Source organism: Macadamia integrifolia, unplaced genomic scaffold, assembly GCF_013358625.1.
Source record: "Macadamia integrifolia cultivar HAES 741 unplaced genomic scaffold, SCU_Mint_v3 scaffold2710, whole genome shotgun sequence".
In the NCBI taxonomy this organism is placed as follows: Eukaryota; Viridiplantae; Streptophyta; class Magnoliopsida; order Proteales; family Proteaceae; genus Macadamia; species Macadamia integrifolia.
In genome coordinates, this window is record NW_024868903.1 from 5,272 (window position 1) to 24,497 (window position 19,226).

The following is a 19,226-nucleotide window of genomic DNA, read 5'->3' on the forward strand; positions in this document are numbered from 1 at the left end:
TTCAGGTTCCAACTTTTCCCATTTAGGTATCTTATTTGGTGGCCACTGTGCATCGGTAGTCTCCAGTCCATGGGTTATTGACTCCAAAGCCACTGATCAGTGATCATATGACCGGTTCTTTCAACCATTTTCACTAATATTTTCCCACCTCAAGTAGAGAGAAAGTTCAGGTCGCAGATGGCATCCTATCTTCTGTCTTTGTAAAGGGTTTCATTCAGTCTTCTCTCAAACTAGATTCAGTTTTACACATCCCAAAGTTTACCACTAACTTGCTATATTAGTAGCCTTGCTAGGGACTTAAACTGTAAAATAACATTTTTTCCTTCCCACTAGATTTTTTAAGATTTGGTAACGGGGAAGACAATTGGATGTGGCAAGGTGTAAGGTGGTCTCTATTTGCTTGATGATGGTTGTCTCCCTACAACTGTGGTTTCTACTACTCATCAGCAACGCTTTGTTTCCTCTGATCTACAACAATGACATTTGCATTTAGGACACACTCCACTTGGGACATTATCTCTTTTATTTCCAGAAACTAGTTAAGCAATGTAAAAGGGATAATTTTTTTTTTTTTGAAGCTTGTACTCTGGCGAAACATACTCATTCCAGTTGTTTTCCATTAAATAAAAGTTCTTCAATATTCCATTTGGTTCACTCGGATTTTTGGGGTCCGTCTCCCCGAACATCAATTTCTGGAAAACGATGGTTTGTGCCTTTTATTGATTGTTACGCACAATGTGGGTGTATATAATTCAATACAAGAGTGAGGTTTTCAGTTGTTTTCAGTGCTTCCATAAGATGATTCAGACAGTTCAAAGCTACTTTGAAAATTCTTTGAAGTTATAATGGAACGGAGTACATGGAGGGACAGTATCATAAGTACCTTGCTGATCATAGGATTATATATCACACTAGATGCGTTAGTACTCCAGCTCAGAATAGAGTGGCTGAACGTAAGAACTGACATTTACTAGACATTGCCTGCGCAATGATGTTTGCCAGATAGGTCTCATCTCAGTACTGGAGTCATGCTGTCCTCACTATTGCCTACTTGATTAACCACATGCCAACTCGAGTTCTTGATTCCCGGATTCCTGTTGATGTTCTAAAAGGGGATTCATCATTCTTGGTTCCTCAAAAAATATTTGGGTATGCTTGCTATGCTCAAGATCATCGCTCACCAGGGAAATTGGAACCTCGTAGCATCAAGTGTATCATTTTGGGTTATTCCCCTACACAGAAAGGATACAAATATTGCCAGCCTCCTATTCGACATTCTATAGTCACTATGGATGTTGTGTTTCATAAGTCTGTTGGTTATTACTCGCCATCTCTTCAGGGTGAGTCAGGTATTGATAGTGAAGAGATGACTCTGGATTTTCCAAATCAACTTGCTCCACCAATGTATCCACCATCCTCCTTTGAAGAGAGTTAGGGGGACATAAATTGGTGTTCCAGCTCAAAGGAGACAGATATCATTGTTCCAACTCAAGGAGAGATGACTCTTGTCCAGCATACTATTGGAGAATTTCAAAGGTAGATCAATAATTCCACTCTTCAGTTGTATTATAGGGGCCACACCAATAACAAGAAATTTCAGACCACCAGCACTACTACAAACACCTTAACACATCCCTTCGCCAGCTCTAGATCGAGAGCCTACTGAGATTGACACGTCATCAGGTACAAATCCTTCTGACCAACCTATTACTCTTAGGAAAGGTATGAGAACTTGTACTCAACACCCCATATCTCATGTTGTCTCTTATGATTCCCTTTCTCCCTCCTATCGTGCATTTATGTCCCCTTTTTCTTCTGTTTGTGTTCCCCAGGATTGGAAGAAAAAGCTTGTAGATGGAAAATGGAATGCAACAATGGTGGAAGAAATGGGAGCCCTAAAAAAGAATGATACATGGGAACTTGTGATTCTTCCTCCTAGAAAGAGACTAGTTGGGTGTAAATGGGTGTTCGTGGTAAACAAAAAATTGAACGGGTCAGTGGACAGGTACAAAGCTAGGTTGGTGCTTTAGGTGTTTACTCAGACATATGGAATCAAATCTAGGAGACGTTTGCACTGGTTGCTAAGTTGAACTCTATGCAAGTTTTACTCTCATGTGCTGTGAATCTAGGATGGGATCTCCAACAACTTAATGTTAAGAATGCTTTCCTTCATGGAGAGCTCTATGAGGAAGTGTGCATGGATATTCCACTAGGATTCTCCAGTAAGGAAACGAAGGGTAAGGCCTGCAAGTTGAAGCGTGCTCTCTATAGGTTGAAATAGTCACCTTGGGCATGGTTTGGAAAGTGTCACTAGGCAATGATCTCTGTGAGATACAGGCAGAGCAATGTGGACCACACATTGTTCATAAAAAGGTCTGTGCTAGTAGAGTTACTATGCTCACTGTCTATGTGGATGACATTGTGGTAACAGGTGATGACAATGTTGAGAAAATGGTCGTCTCAAGAACTTTTTTGGTCGAGAGTTTGAGATAAAAGATCTTGGAAAACTAAGGTACTTTCTTGGTATTGAAGTTACTCGGTCTTTTAAAGGCATTTTTCTTTCGTAGAGGAAGTGCATCCTTGATCTGTTATTTCAAACTGGATTTTTTGTTTGTCATCCTTCAGATACTCTTGTGAAAGCTAACACTCGGGCCTCGACTCAAGGAAAAGGAGGTGAACCAGTGGACAAAGGCCGTTATCAACGGTTGGTTGGAAAGCTGATCTATCTCTTTCATATATGGCCTGATATTGTTGCGGCTGTTAGCTTGGTATTTTAGTATATGCATGATCCTTATTCCTCCCGCCTAGAGGCAATTACATGTATCTTAAGGTACTTGAAGTCAATTCCAAGAAAAGGGATCCTTTTATCTTCTCATGATCATTTCAGAGTTGAAGCCTATATAAATGTTGATTGGGTTGGTTCACCTGATAGAAAGTCCATATCAGGTTATTGTACCTTCGTGGGTGGGAATCTCTTTACTTAGCGCAGAAAGAAGCAAAATGTGGTGGCTAGGTCTAATGCTGAAGCAGAGTTTTGTGCTATGGCATAGGGGATTTGATGCAGATAAGTCACTTAATAAGCTTATTTTATTGGAAATAAGCCTTAGGTTGGGTTATGTATGTGTTGGGCCTTTGATCTCATGGGTTTTCTTTGTAATGGGCCACTTTAATGGGCCTAAAATATGGATAGAAAGTAGGAGAATGAGATTTTATTCATTAGTTTAGTTAGAGTCTATTTTCTTTATTATTTCAGTTTTCTAGTCAGTTTAGGATTCCCAATTAGTTAATGATTGGGTTAGGCCTTTTTTTTTTAGTATTTGAGTCAGTTTTGATTTTTCTATATAAGTTTGTAAGGGGCTACAACATTGAACACTAATTTGATTGAATGATAAAAAAAAAAAAGAAAGCAGTGCTGTGAGATGAGCTTGGATGAGATGCCCTAGGGAAGAGTGAGATGCTCGACCCAACTTATTCCCCTACCCCATTCTTCCCTTCATTCGCTATTTTTTGTTTTGTTCATACTATCTGTCCCTAGATCTGATTTTTATTGAATTTACTAAAGATCCTACCTGGGACTGGATCACTTGTGAACCAATCTTACATCAGTTGTGTTAACAGAAAGAATTGGAGAATGCTTCTGTATCTTTAACTGATCACACAAGTCCCTTATTTATAATATAAAATCATGATAGGAGCACAACAGAAAAATAAAGTATTTACAATTATACTCCCCATCCAACTGCCCCACTCTAATTAGGGTCTATGGAGGGGGAAAACTCCAATGTGCCCCTTGTAACACACTAATCCTTGTTCTAACAAATTGGTATCAAAGCCTATCATGGTTAGCATAGACGATCTCTACAAGGAGGTGATGAGATTATCAGACCGTATGACTGCTCTTGAGAAAAAGTTTGACGCCCAGTTTGGTTTCTTTTACCTTCCACCTCCAAAGAATGCTACCAAGACCAAAGAAATTTTAAAGGAGGTACAACAAGAAACAAATAGTCCTCCTAAAGAGGTCTATATTGAGGGATTCAAAGCAGAGACAATCGAGTTGACTGTAAATGACCATGAATTACCCGACGAGGTCAACGTTGCACCCAAGTTTGAGGAGGTTGAAGGTGCATATGTAGATGACCCTATGGATACATCTGACGATGTTGAGGTTGCACATGTGGAGTTCATCATCCCATTGAAGTATCTAGAAAGTCGTCCCCCTCACATTCAAGGCTACATTCATGTCTTCAAAGAATTGCATGAATTTTACTATGGACTGAAGCTCAACCTTCATCGCACCAAGGTGGTCTTTCTCATTTTTTTTTTTAAGTGGTGGACAATTGATGCAGGTAAGTCACTTAATGGGTTATTTTATTGGAAATAAGCCTTAGTTTGGGCTATATATGTGTTGGGCCTTTGATCCCATGGATGTTCTTTGTAATGGGTCACTTTAATTGGCCTAAAAAGATGTTAGAAAGTAGGAAAACGAGATTTAATTCATTATTTTAGTTAGAGCCCTGTTTTGAGTCTATTTTCTTTGTTATTTCAGTTTTCTAGTCAGTTTAGGCAGTACAATTAGTTAAGGATTGGGTTAGGCATTTCCTTTTTAGTGTTTGAATCAATTTTGAGTCTTCTATATAAGTTTGAAAAGGGCTACAACATTGAACACGAATTTGATTGAATAAAGAAAAAAAGAAAGCTTTGTGCCGGAGAACTATGAGATGTAGTGCTGTGAGAGATAGCTTGGGTGAGATGCCCTAGGGAAGAGTGAGATGCTCGACCCGACCTATTCCCCTACCCCATTCTTCCCTTCATTCTCTATTTTTTGTTTTGTTCATACTATATGTCCCTAAATCTGATTTTTATTGAATTTACTAAAGATCCTACCTGGGATTGGATTGCTTGTGAAGCAATCTTACATCAGGAATTATAAGTTGTTGTGGTTACGCACACTGTTAGATGATATTGGTGTACTATTTCGTCTTTCTATGATGCTCTACTATGATAACAAGGTTGCTACTAGTATTGCTCATAATCTAGTACAACATGACTGTACTAAATATGTGGAGATTGACATACACTTCATCAAAGAGAAGTTGGATGCTGGTTTAATTTGTATTCCCTTTGTGTCTAGTGATCAGTTAGTTGATGTGTTCACTAAAGGGTTAGTCGGAGAGGTGTTTCATCGATATTTAGTCAAGCTGGGCATGTGTGATATCTATGCACCAACTTAAGTGGGAATGTTAAATATATGTTTAAGTGTGCTGTAGGGGCACTAAGGTATTTCCCCCCTCCATCAACCCTATTTAGTGTGAGGCGGTTGGATGGGGGGTATACTTGTAATTGGGGTATACTTTTAATTCTTTTATAGTTTTATGACTCTTTTTCTTATTATAAATAAAGGGCTTGTGTGATCGGTTAGATCATTCAAGCATTCTCCCCATTCATACTGTTGACAATTATCAAGCATAAACACTGAAATGTAAAACACCGTAATGAGATAAGAGCATTCAATTGAAATATTATAAAGGATAAAGTTTCTTACATGTAGTAATAGTTTAATGCCATAAGATTGTCCGAGTGGTTCAAACTCATAGTTAGAAGGGTCTTCAAGTATAGAAGCGACTAGAATGAGGTTATGTACCAACCGAACATAGGCACAATAGTGACCCTGGTCGAAATAGTTATGGTAATGTCTCTCCCACTTAGTTGATCTGATGTAATCTACTAGGTATAATTTTTCCAAAGCAATAGAACTTGGTTTGAGGAAGAAATGAAAAAAAATTTGCAAAAATAATGATTTAAACATGTAAAGAGAGGAAAGAAAGAGAGAGAGAGAGAGAGAGAGAGAGTCCTACTATTTGAGCAAGAATAGGAAAGATAGCTATTAAAAGTTCTAATAGGAATGGGAAAGAAAAAAAATAGAAAACTAGACTAATTACTAATTTCTAATTGTATCTAGTCCTAAAATACACCAAAGGAGGAGTCTCGGGACTTGCAGTAGACTCCTATTCACGATAGACTTCTAACACTCCCCCTTAAGCGGGAGTATACACAGCAACAAAAGGCTCCAAGTTGAACCAACAAGAACTCCAACGAGCACGGAGAGAACTCCAATCAACCATCAGAAAGCCATCATCAATACCAAAATCAATGAAAGCCTTCCAAAGAAGGCACTCCAATAGCAACGAAAGAAACTTCTCAAAGAAGGCACTCCAACAATGACGGAAGCCCTTCCCAAAGAAGGCACTCCAACAATGGCGGAAACCCTTCCCAAAGAAGGCACTGCAACAAAAATTGTAGCTCCCAATAGCTACAACAAAAAGCACTCATGAGCCTCGAACAGAGGTCTCCCCAAATAGATGTCTCACAAAATTTCACAGATAAATCGGCAGCATCAAGTCGTTGGGGACAAAACAACGTCAGGTTGTTGAATATACCGAACAACATCAGGTTGCTGAACATTACCATCTTCAAAAGATAAAATTGTTGTTGAGGACACACATGAGCAGATACTTCTTCAAACAAAATAATCTTGAGCAGACAATAAATCAAATTGAGCAGTTAATAATTTGAATCTCCTCATCACGTGTAGCAGTACACATGGATAAATAATTTCGAACAACTACTATCCCAAAAGATGATCATCACAAATAAATCTTATAGCCAAGAGCACCACACTAAGTTCCAATCTCCCCTTTACAGTAGCAAATCTGAGCAAACAACTCCGATTACCACGCATACAAGTACCAATTTTCCAAATGCAATTTTCAAATTGGGGTGATCTCGAGCCCACCAAAGCAATAATTTGGCACATATTATATATAGATATCCGATGACAATTCTGTAATTGCTTCATATAATCCCTAATTGATGTTAAACCCTGGGTCAAAATACTCAACTTGATTCGATATGGATCCACTTCAAATAATAGAACCTAATTAATTCAAAGTTGATGGCAATTTTGTAATTAATCTATCAACCCTAGGTTTAAAACTCATCACTGACCACAATTATGGGCCCCTCCAAAGTGTAATAACCAAATATCGAGAATAATGGCAGCTCTATAAATGGATTGAAGTTTCTAATATAGTGGCATAATCGTAATTCTAGGCGTTTCCACTTAGAAGTAGCAAAAAGAACAAAGATGGGTTACGTATGACAAAAGGGTATTCTTGGAACCAAAGTTAAAATAAGGACAAAACATACTAAGAGGAAAAGAGGGGACAATAGTATTTACTGATCAAGGGTAGACTAGGCAATAACAAAAAATAAGGGACAAAACAGAATTGCCAATAAAGAGAAGTGTATTATAGTCATAACAAAACAAAAGAAGATAACTTTAGGTTTTTAAGTCACGAAACAAGGAGGCCGAACCAAAAAAAGGGTAAACATGATCTATGAGGGACTCTTCTTCCTTGCGAGAAGGAACCAAACAGCCTGCCAATATCATCTTCAACCTTCAACCTCCATGCGCAAACTAGGAGGTGGAAAACACTCAGCGAAGGGGGCGGTAACCACAGCAGCAAATCAAAGCAACAAATAACTAATAAAAACATTAGCAAATAGTGATGCAGATAAGTCACTTAATGAGCTTATTTTATTGGAAATAAGTCTTGGGTTGGGTTATGTATGTGTTGGACCTTTGATCCCATGGGTTTTCTTTGTAATAGGCCACTTTAATGAGCCTAAAATATGGGGTAGAAAGTAGGTAAACGAGATTTATATTAGTTTAGTTAGAGTTCTAGACTCCTTGATATGTTTTGGTTGTTTTGTCGAGTCCAACTCCATGTTGGAGTCTTAAGTGTCTTTTTGGAGTCATATTATAAGCCCAATTATTATTTTTTTATTTGGTGGACAAATAGCTTAAGTCCTAAGCTAAGTAGGTTTCCTTATTTGAGTCTATTTTCTCTATTATTTCAGTTTCCTAATCAGTTTAGGTTTCCCAGTTAGTTAAGGATTGGGTTAAGCCTTTCCTTTTTATTGTTTGAGTCTATTTTGAGTCTTCCGTGTAAGTTTGTAAGGGGCTACAGCATTGAACACAAATTTATTAATGAAATTATAGCTTTATGCTCCCAAAATTATGAGAAAGAACTCTTCAACAGCTGAGATAGCTGTGGGTGAGAGGCCCAGGCTGAGATAGCCATCCCACCATCCCACCCACATCTATCCCATCTCAATCATTCTTATTTTCTTATTTATTCTTTCATCATCTTCTTCATCCAACAACACGTAAGTAATTCTTCAAGTTTTCCTTAAATTTCTTCAAGTCTTCTAGAAGGTTGGATGTCACATTTTTTTTCGGATTAAGCAATTCATCCATCTAATCGAACTCAATTTTGGCTAGGTATTCAAGAACCTTAATTTGGAGATCGATCAAATCTGGGCTCTTTTTGGTAGCTTGATCTTGAGATATTTGCAAAATACCACCCCTCCCTTCTCAAAATCTTGAAAAAGTTATTATTTTGTGCTTAAATAGTTACTGTTTTGCTTCCGTTTGTTGATTCAAATTAACTATTAAAATCAGAGATTGTTTGCACTTTATTACCCTAATTTATGAACACTAATTTTGGGCTGAAAATTACTGATTTGCCTCACGGTTATTATTTGCTTTGATACTAATTGATGTAGTACTATATTTGAAAGAATCAAAATAGTAGCCAGTTGACAAGGATCTGTACTCAAAGGATGGTCCAGATGCAAATAATGAAGTCTAAGAGTGAAATAAGGCAGCAACTAAGAAAAAAAACAAACTTTGTTATTTTAGTTTCCTAGTCAGTTTAGGTTATTATTTTGTTTTTCCTCCATAGTTGCTGTCTTTTTTTATTGCCTATTTTTTCTTTTTCTTCTTCTTTTTCATGGCTCTGATTCTATGGAGAGAGAGAGAGAGAGAGAGAGAGAGGGAGAGAGAGTCTTGCTATTTGAGCAAGGGAGTCCCAATCGATTAGACTAGGGGTGCCCTCCATTCATTAAATTGAATAGCTATTACAAGTCTTACTAGTAATAGGAAAGTTAGTTATTACAAGTCCTACTAGGAATAAGAAAAAACAAAATAGAAAACTAGACTAGTTACTAGCTTCTTATTATATCTAGTCTTAATAGGAGTAGATTACCCCGAGGGAGGAGTCCCGTGATGATGCAGATGCACGATGGACTTAGGGAAAAAAATCTTTTTGATTTGATTTTCTTTTGTTTTAGAAACAATTTCTTTGAAATTAGTTAGTTTCTAATTTTAGATTAGTTTCCATTTTAAGTTAGTTGCCATTAATTTTTTATTTTTTCCTTTATATTGGACATGTAAACGATGAAGAAGTTCAGTTTAAGATTTGAAGAATAGAGATTTGATTAAGAGTTTTGGTATGAGAACCATGGCTGCCGATTTCCCCTTCTTCCTCCTCTGAAATTTTCTCATCTCTTCTCTGTTCATTCTCTTCTTCCTTTTTATTATTCTGGTTTCCTTTTCCTTCTCTGATATTCTTCTTCCTTTCCTCTTTGTATTCTGGTTTTTTTTACCCTGTTATGGGCGACAGTTGCAGCCCTACTGAGGTGTTTTGAGCTCCTTTATATGTGAGTTGTTTGGGCCAAGGATTTGATCACAGGAAGCCCTCCCCTAGGCGACACAAATCATCAAATTTCAGCTGTCGAAAAGTCCCTGTACCATATGTTATCATACCTGCAACTGAGACCGACTCTGTTCTACCGCCAGGTTCTACTTCTGGTCATTCCCGCAGCCTCCCAGCTTGCAAATCCAGGTGCTTATCTTGTGGTATCAATAGAGCCTTTTCCTGAGAAGCTTCGCCTGAAATCTCAGGCCAAACCGAGACCCGTCAGCTGAGCTCCATCGATCTGAAGCCTCTCCTTACCATTGGGTTCTTACTCCCTAACGTGACCTAAAGGTAGAAGATGAATTCTCTTTTATTCTTAAGTTCCCTAATTAATTATATTTACAGTAAACCCCTTCTTTCTTAAACCTGTGTTCTAATATTTCCTTTATCTTTGGTAATTTCAGAATACTCCTTCTCTTCCAATTGTTATTTCAGTTTAACCCCACTACTTTCTTTATGTCCAGAATTGGTCCTTCCCTTTAGATTTAATTCCTGTTAAGACCCTAATCACTCATTTCACTCAAAAGATTCCTAAATTGTACCAGAAATTACAAAATTGCCCCTACTTCTTTGAGAACTGTTTTAATTGTTAAATGTGGGCCCATAAGCGATCCGATTCTGACTTTTGGAACTTGGATCCGCATCATGCATTAGACTCCTCCTACACCTGATAGACTTCTAACAAAACAAAAAGATCAAGTTCTTGAGAAACCTACCTTTTCTGTGGAATCTCCTTCAATCTTTGATTTCAGCTTGTACAATGATCCAAAGTTAGGTTGTTAGGCACCCTTGGAATCGTTTTTCAATTTATATTGAAAGCTCTGACTCAAATCTAGGCAAAAAATCAGGTTAACAGCACTCTCGGTTGGGAGTTTTGGAGGTTCCCCTCCCCTCCCCCCTGGCGGCCCGCGGATACTTTAAACCTTGTACCTATCCACCTTTCTAGACATGCATGGAGCACAACTACTTTACAATGGAACCGGGGTGGGCACTAGTGGAGTGAGATGAGGTGGGGCATTTGTGTGGGTTCCTCAAATACCATACCCAACACTAAGCACGCAAGGGTTATAAAAAAGCCAAACCGTGTGACAGCCCATTTAAAATTGTCATTCTAGTATGTCTTGTAGGCAAAAAGATGCTGTTTGTCACTCTCTCTCCCAAACTTTTTTTTTTCCTTGAATGGTGCCTTATGGTCATGATTTTCTGTATCCTGTAGTGGAATTTGATATTCCTTATTGTATTTTTACTAGGTTACCGTCTGCAATAGTCATCCTACAATGTCCACTAAGTTAATGTCAACAATATTTCCAGTTCATTTTGTTTGATGTATTTTTTAGATCTGAGTGGAAGGTTTCTCTCATTAGCACGTGTTCAATATCCTTCTCCCCTTCCCTTCATAAGATGGACTGATTTAATTGTTCAGAAGTGTTGTTCCATGCAATATTTGTACATCACCCACCTGGAGATACTCTGGTTCGCAGCATCTTTGGCATGTATCCAAGTGATGTTATTTCTGGCACTTACACTATTCATGCTTAAGTTCTATAAAATTTTCTCTATATACAGAAGAATGAGGCCCGTGGGGAGTATTCTTTATTATTATTTTTTTTCTTATGAGACATCAGTACTTGCATTGATGCTGCAGAATTCCCTAAAACGAGAGGTCTTTAACACATCCATTGAATAACAGTTCTTGTTGTATATAATGTTTACCTATATTTAAAACGGAAAAAAAGAAAAAAAGGGTGGACAGGGGATGGCAACCAATGTTTTTGTTTCTGTATTTGCTAGTGGAAGTCATTTGATTTCTGCTGTTTGGTGTCTCGTGAAACATATCAATGGCTTTCAACAGTGCATCATGTTCATCCCTTCATATTCTATAGATCACACCTTTTGAACCAGTGCTCTCAACTTGCAGGAGTGGAATATCTTGTCACTTTCAAAAGTGTATTATGCCATTTAGTTTCAGAATTTTTTAGTGATCGTCACGTAATGAGATAATGGGATCATTGCTGGATAATTGGTTACATCTATCTTGTCACTTTCAAAAGTTTAATTTGCCATTTAGTTACAGAATTGTGTAGTGATTGTCACGTAATGAGATAATGGGATCATTGCTGGATAAATGGTTTACATTTATCTTGTTAGTATGGTTTACTGGTTTACCTTAGTTATGAATGATAACTCTTACCTCCAGTCACGAATGACTTGTGTTGTATCCTTGAATCGCAGTTGCATGCCACAGTGATGAATGCAAGACACAGGAAAAGGTATTTTACAGTGTTAATGTTTCTATATTTATTTATTTATTTATAGTTCTGATATTTTATATTCGTGATCTTGGGCCTTGAGGGTCCGTCGGATGCTTTCTAAGAATGGATATTCTATGGGAAATGAAATGTTCAGGAAGACAAGGACAAAAAGGTCTGACTCATTCGATGCACGGGGCATTGTCAGACAACATGGGTCTGAGGAATGGGGGGAGTATCTTATCCGAGAAGCACATCTTTCGCAAAGGTTCGTGTTTGATGACAATGGATATTATCACTGCTGTGCTTCAATTCCCTTTCCTGAAAACATGCAAATAGAATGATTTTTCCACCTTGGAAGGAATCTTGATGTTCTCTTTTGCATTCAGTATGTTGAAAAACTAGAGAAGGGTCTATCTATCGACGGGATTTTCTTATGCATTTTATGTTTATGTACTGTTTAGAGATGTGGTTAGTTGATTTGTCATTATATTTTCCTTGCAGAGCTGTAGTTATTTAAAAAGACCTAAACCCTACTCACAAGTGATGTGCAGATTACATTTTCTGATTGCACTAATTTTATATTTCTGAATAGGATACTGAACCTAGGAACGGCAGTGTCCCTTTACTTTCCTTAAAGATAAGAAATACGCCGATGCTAAGAAAGTTGGTCCGTACTCCCTACAACTACAATGTGACATGTCTCAGCATAGACTATTGGGATTCATTATTGAATGGGTCTTTCCCCTGCTTTTGTTTTTAGGTGAGATGGGGTGGGGTTATGATTAAACTGTTGGTACCTACCAGTGTTTTTGGACGGTGGAAGAGAACAATTACAAGGCTCCCAGGAATAGAGCTGAAGGTTAATACATGGTGCATGTCCTTTTCATGGTTTTTGTTTACTGTAGTCACTGTTGATGCCGGTCCAGATCGACCCGAATCTTCCAATGATTTTGCCCCTTTATATATATATATATATAATTTTTCTTTTAACCCTTGATTTGTACCATTACACTGATATGGGATCGGCCAGGAATCAGTATGTTGATATTGATACAAATTGGCCGATTTTATGTCGATTCCTCAAACCATAGTCCTTTTCCTAACAGGCAAATGTTTGTCTTCATGGCTGACTTAATGTGGTACTTCTGCGTTGGATACCAAATTTTGACTGCAATCATAAACACACCCCTTCAATGTATAGGCTTGCATCCTCTCTATGGTCCATGTCTTGGGTGTACCTTCTTGCTGAATCCTAGATTTTCACAAGTGATAGTGAAGCAATTCACTCTGCTGTGACTTTTTTAACCCTTACCAATGCTTTTGCTTGAGTTGGAGAAGAGGGATAATTCTTATAAAATCACCCTTATAGTATAACTGTACCATATGCATCGATATCGATTTTGTCTTCCCCTTCCACTTGCCTTTTCCTGCCCTATCTCGTCCTCCCTCTGCATCTTCCTGCCCCCTCTAGCTTTCCCTCTACCCCTCATGGCGGTGAGGATCCTTTCCTCGCACTCTCTAAAGAAGCCTGCAACACCTCCTGCCTGCCACCTACTCTGGCCCTCTACCTATCCCCACCTACACCCTCTGCCCTGCCTCAACCTGGCCCCAAGTGCCAAACATTGCTCTTTCCTGGCCCATTTGGGCAGGTCAGGACCTTGCCACTGAAGACTGGGGCTGGAGTGTTTGTGTTCAATTCAGATGGGGCGAATCCTGCAGGGTTCTTGTTTCTCACGAGCCCTTTAGCTGTAGGCTGGAGCTCTGGTGGACCGCTGTGACAGAGCGATTGTGGTCTGGAGTAGCAAGGGAGAAAATGACGAGGATAGTTTCCATGGAATAAGGGCAGGACTGCCAAATTTCGGGTAGAGAGGTTGGGGTGAAAAGTCAATTTGCAGGGAGAGTTATAGAGGGGCTGATGTTGGGTAGCAGAGCGAGGGTGAGGAAGGGAAATGCAAGCAAGGATAGAGGTAGGGTGGGGGCTGGGGGCTGGGGGCTGGGGGTGGAGGGTGGGGGTAGAGGGCAGGGAGATACAGGGGAGGGGTGGGTGAGATGCAGAGGCGGGGTGACATAGGGAAAAGGGGGGTGGTGGCTACGTGGAGAAAGCAGGGGGAAAGAGATAGGGGGAGATGCAACGACAATAGATCTCAACATGGATGAGATGTGGGCTAGGCTCAATGACAAGGGAAGGGGGAGCAAGAGTCCGAGGAGGGGAGAGGGGGAGGGAAATGTAGAGTTCTCCCAACAGGATTAAAGGTGAATTTACAAATTCTACCCCTCCACCTCAACTCACCAAAAGGAGATAAAAATATAGAAGGGAACTATTTCACTCTTCATGATGACATGTAGAAGGATCCTTGGCCACATGTTTGTTTTGTAGTATTTTATGGGAATTGATGAAACTTAATACATTACCCCCACCAAAGGTGTCCCATACAGCTCACCGCCACCACACAATGTGATGTGGCTCCACCTTGCATACCATTGCAATCTGATCAGAGAGATCACTTTCATTCACAAAATCGAAATCCAAAGAGACCCACTTCTTTCTAGATTTGCATATGTTCATAGTCTGAATTGTACGTAGCCTTTATCATCCATTTGTATCTTTTGCCTTAATTCTATCAGCAGCTTTACCTGTTTCAACACTCTCTACAAGTCTGTATAGATTTTCAATCCTCTTGATGATAGAATATTTTAAGGCTTGATGAGGGTATTTCTTCCCAACCACGGCACGGGCAAGGACTGGTTTTGACCAATGTTGCACCTCGAACCACCATCAGGCCGTGCTACCACCTCAGCCCTCCATCAGGCCGTGCTATCATCTAGGCCCTCCATCAGGCAGTGCTATCACCTTGGCCCTCCATCCGGCTGTGCTATCACGTCGGCCCTCCATCAGGTCGTGCTACCACCTTGGCCCTTCATCAGGCCGTGCTACCACCTCAGCCCTCCATCAGGCCATGCCACAACCTCGGCCTTCCATCAGGCCGTGATACTAGTCACCTCGGCTCGGCACAGTCAAGGCGCCTAGAAATGTGCTCTTGTCCACTCCTACATTTAAGGAACGTAATCCCTAATCACGGGGGTAGGACTCTATCCACTACACGTCATCAGAGGCGTCCACCCCTCTCACGACTTACACATCCAAGATCAATGGGGAATATTCTTAGAATATTTCCTGGAATCCGGAATATTCCTAGAATCACAGAGCCACTCCCTTCAAGGACTCTATGCTTGAACATGACTCTTCACAATTGTCTCCCACTCTCCCTCTATCAGTAGCCTATAAACACCAAGGTAAGCTTCCATCATAGAGGATCGATCACTCACTTCTTCTTTTACTGGAAAATCTCTCTTGAGCATCTGCTGTGGGAAGATCTGACTTAGGCATCGGAGAGTTCCTCGTCGGGTCAGCCCGGCTCTCCCCTGTCATCCATTCTGTGCAGGTCGGCTGGAGCACCAGGAACTGCAAGGAAGGTCATCCGGTCAATTTTTACCGCATCAAGGATCAATATGAAGGATCAATGAACATAAACAACATAAAATAATGGAGATAAGGGTGTTAAACGGTTCAATTTTGATTCGGTATAAGAATTATTAGGTAAAACCAAAATAGAACCGTTTAATAAACGGTTTAGATATTGAAACCAAAATCATTTATAAACAATTTTCTTAGGTTTTCTAAGTTTTTATCCAAACATCTTCTTTACCTTAAATTTTATTGAAATGGATGTAAACTTAACACTGGATTGAAATGTTTGTTGTTATATGATTTCTTAATAGTTATTTAATGTAAACTTAATTTTTTTTGTGAAATATATTTAACTTAAAATCGAATGAGTCAGATTTACAATGTATATATTAATTGGTTTAACATTTTACTTAAACGATTTATCGCCGGTTCAATCGTTTCTATTTGATTTAAACTATTGAAATAAATGATCTAAATTTTAAACTAAAATCGAACCATTTATTAAATGTTTTCACAGTTTCGATATAAACAGCTTGATTCGGTTTTGGTAAATAGTTTTGGCTTGGTTTTGACACCCTCAAATGGAGATTTAGTTGAAATCAGACTTGGATGTATATCACATTAAAGAACTCCACAATGTTAGTTTTTTTTTTTCTCTTTTTTAGTCTTGTTCTTTATAATTTTTCTATTTGTTAGTCTTGTATGCTCACTTCTCTGTGTAAATTGTGAATTAGAAACATAATGGATGTAGCCACCTTTATATAAATGGGAGCATGGGCTAACCTTGAATAGAGTACAAATGAGAGTTTCCTATAATAAAGCCAATTGTAAATATGGTCCACTAATCTTTACATTTTAAGGCTATTAATTATTACAAAAAAAAAAAAATACGATTAACTGAAGTCTGCAATACCCATTGGCAGATCACTTCAATATTGGGCTTCATCTAACCCAACCTGCTAATCAACATCCATCCAATAATCTAATCCCATATAATTACTGGAACAAGCCCATACATGAAATATTATTACACTTGAGACCATAAAAACTCCACCTTCAAATGAGCATCTGAAACATGTTAAATTCAGTGTTCCACAATCCCATAATAAATATGAATCCGTACGATCTCTCTCTCTCTCACACACACTTGCCCCACGCTTACCAGACTTAAACTTCCTCTTCCTACTTTAATAATCACTAAACCCAAATTATTCCTCGTTTCTATCATCAAAACAATGCTCTCGTCCCAGCATTCTTGGAGGATTCAATGAAACGGCACCAGAAAGGAATTAATAGTTATTGTGGGTTCAATCTCAAAGACACATTGTTGTTCAAGCCCAAGTTTACTTAACCTAATTATTTTCTTTCACGAAGTACTTCTATAACTGGACATAGGCATGTAAAAACCAGTTTGTTTTGTTGGCTTTGTTATTAATGGTGAGACATCAATTTTTCATGGAAAAAGTTTTCGTCACCCATAGTGACCAGAGAACATAGGCCGGGGTTTCAAAAATCGAGATTGGATCAAGTGATTCGTATCGGATTCGAAAATCAAGTTCAAATTGGCCAATTTAGAGCAAATTCGATCGAGGCCGATCTCAATTTTGGCAGACGTGACTCAGCCCATCCTATTAAAAAAAAAACAACAATGACAACATTAAACCAATACGTACTAGAATTGACTTGAACTGATCTTGATTCTGGATTTTTGAACACTTGATCTAGCCCTTTAATTCAACCAAGAAAAAGTATGTTGGATTTTTTGTCCATAGAGGATAGGAATTAATGATGAAACTTATGTTGGAGTTACGTATGGTGTCTTGTATTCCATTGCATTGGTTTATGGACGGATTGAGAAGGACTGTTAAAAGCTCGAGGGCCTGAAGGGTAAAATAGTACCTACTTATATGTATGTGTGTGTGTGTGTGTAGGGGTACTTTGGTAAAACACTACTTATATATTCGTTGTGAACTGTGGCAATATATTCTCTATAATTTGAGAGCCTTGAGAATGAACAGTTGTAACCCTATTCATAGTGAAGCATATATAATTACATCATAGAACATAGGCAATCTTGTTAAACCATGTAAATCTTTGCAGTGTGTGATTGTTTGTAAATGATTTCTATTTGTTTCTTATACCATTTTAGGTTTCATTTTCTAAAATTTATTATTCAAGGAATTCAACCATAGCGTCAAATAACCAAAAAGATTTTCTTTTAATTCTCAAGTGAGTGACACAGAAAACTTTTGCCAATTTTTATTCAATTAAGTGTTTGATACGTGAATAGAAAAAGGGTGGCAGAAAATAGGATAGAGAAAGAAGAGATAGAATAGGCATAAAATGTTGATTTTATGGATGAAGCCCAACATCTTGGCTTAGGTGAAGAAGCCTATCTCATCTCTTTTAGAGATAATTTAGGGATTTCAAGACTTAGTATCTAGTTTATCATTCATCAATAAATACATGCACAATTGTGGTTATCACAACTGTCTACTCTCACAATTTCTCCCTTCAAGTTATCCCACTACTAATAACTTATTACACTCTTGCTACAACTAATAAAATACATATAATTGATGACACAACTTGTAGAATATAATGCATAAGTGCCCATTTAGCCACGTAAGCAACCTATTGCATGTAACCCTCCTAACCAGCACGTATCATTCCCTCCCCCCGGAATTGTTCTTGTCCTTAAAAGACAATGAAATTAAGGAAAATAATTATCCACTATGATCACATATCTTAGTAGAGAAAATCCCTATTAATGAATCCGGAACGGTTATCTCACAGCATGCCAATCTCATTAGAGAAAACGGTATTTCCTTGAAGGAAGTGGTGAATGATATGGGGGTTTCCTTCTCTTCTTCTTTATTAACGAAGCCAGGGGCCTCGGCTTGGGTGAGAAGCCTACCTCATCTTTTTTAAAGATAATTTGAGGATTTCAAGACTTACTTTCTAATTTATCATTCATCAATAAATACACATTTGTGGTTGTCACGACTATTCACTCCTACAATTTCTCACTTCAACGCATCTCGCTACTAATAACTAATTACACACTTCCCACGACTAAGAAACAACATATAACTGACCACAACTTACATTATATAAGGCATAAGTGTCGATTCAACCTCTTGCATTTAAACCTTTCAACCATATATGCGCAAGGACCGTGTTTTGTAAGCTTCATAATTAGATCCATGTTTTGACAGGTCCTCTAATGTGTGTGGGAAACAGACTCTGTGAGCATCCATCAGCCATGCAAGGTTCGATAGCAACAGGGCAGGTGAGGTTGTGCGGTTGTGCCTCAGCCATGGTTTCCAAAAATGGGAAACGGATTGGTTGAATGTCTGATTTGTATCAGAGCTGCCACCAACTGATCCGGACGATTCACATCGATTCTGGCTGATTCAAACCGGAATAGGCGTTCGATTACCAATTCTGAGTTTTTTTAGCCCTGGCCTCACCTAATGACTCATCACCAATCATATGATGAAACCTGTTTCATCCTGTGGTGGGGTACTCTCTTTAATGGTTAGGTCTAGTTGTTTGGTGTTGAGATGATGCCTAGGAATTGAAGACTAAAGCCAGCCACGGTCGGTCCCATTGGGCCATGGAGCATGTTGGGCTTAGTTTAATATGTATATATATATATATATATATATTTTTTTTTTTGGGTAAAGGCTTAGTTTAATATGCATGGATGTTTATAATATTTTATGTACTATTAGTAAGAGTTAAGGGACCAGGATTCCCCCTCCAAGAAAATAAAACATTAGTGACTTATCAGCCATTTGGCTTTTAGGTCGACAACAGATAACTGTGATATTATAAATTGAGAGATGAACATTGTGAAAGCACAATAAAAGGAGGTGTTTTAATTTATTTTTTTTTTTT

The 19,226-nt window shown here is 38.5% G+C and overlaps 1 protein-coding gene across 2 annotated transcripts; it reads left to right on the plus strand.

The window, feature by feature from the left end:
- The first annotated feature begins 2,803 nt into the window (after positions 1–2,803).
- On the plus strand, positions 2,804–12,394 carry LOC122067098 (activating signal cointegrator 1 complex subunit 1-like). 2 transcript variants are annotated; one of them, XM_042630946.1, is made up of 3 exons: positions 2,804–2,830; positions 11,835–11,872; positions 12,009–12,394. In XM_042630946.1, exons 1-3 carry the CDS (start codon positions 2,819–2,821, stop codon positions 12,193–12,195), a joined length of 237 nt encoding a protein of 78 aa, XP_042486880.1. In that variant the 5' UTR covers positions 2,804–2,818; the 3' UTR covers positions 12,196–12,394. The 2 variants fall into 2 exon arrangements, 1 of the variants encoding a protein (XP_042486880.1); XR_006136580.1 differs by lacking the exon at positions 2,804–2,830 and adding an exon at positions 9,150–9,893.
- Positions 12,395–19,226: the final 6,832 nt, after the last annotated feature.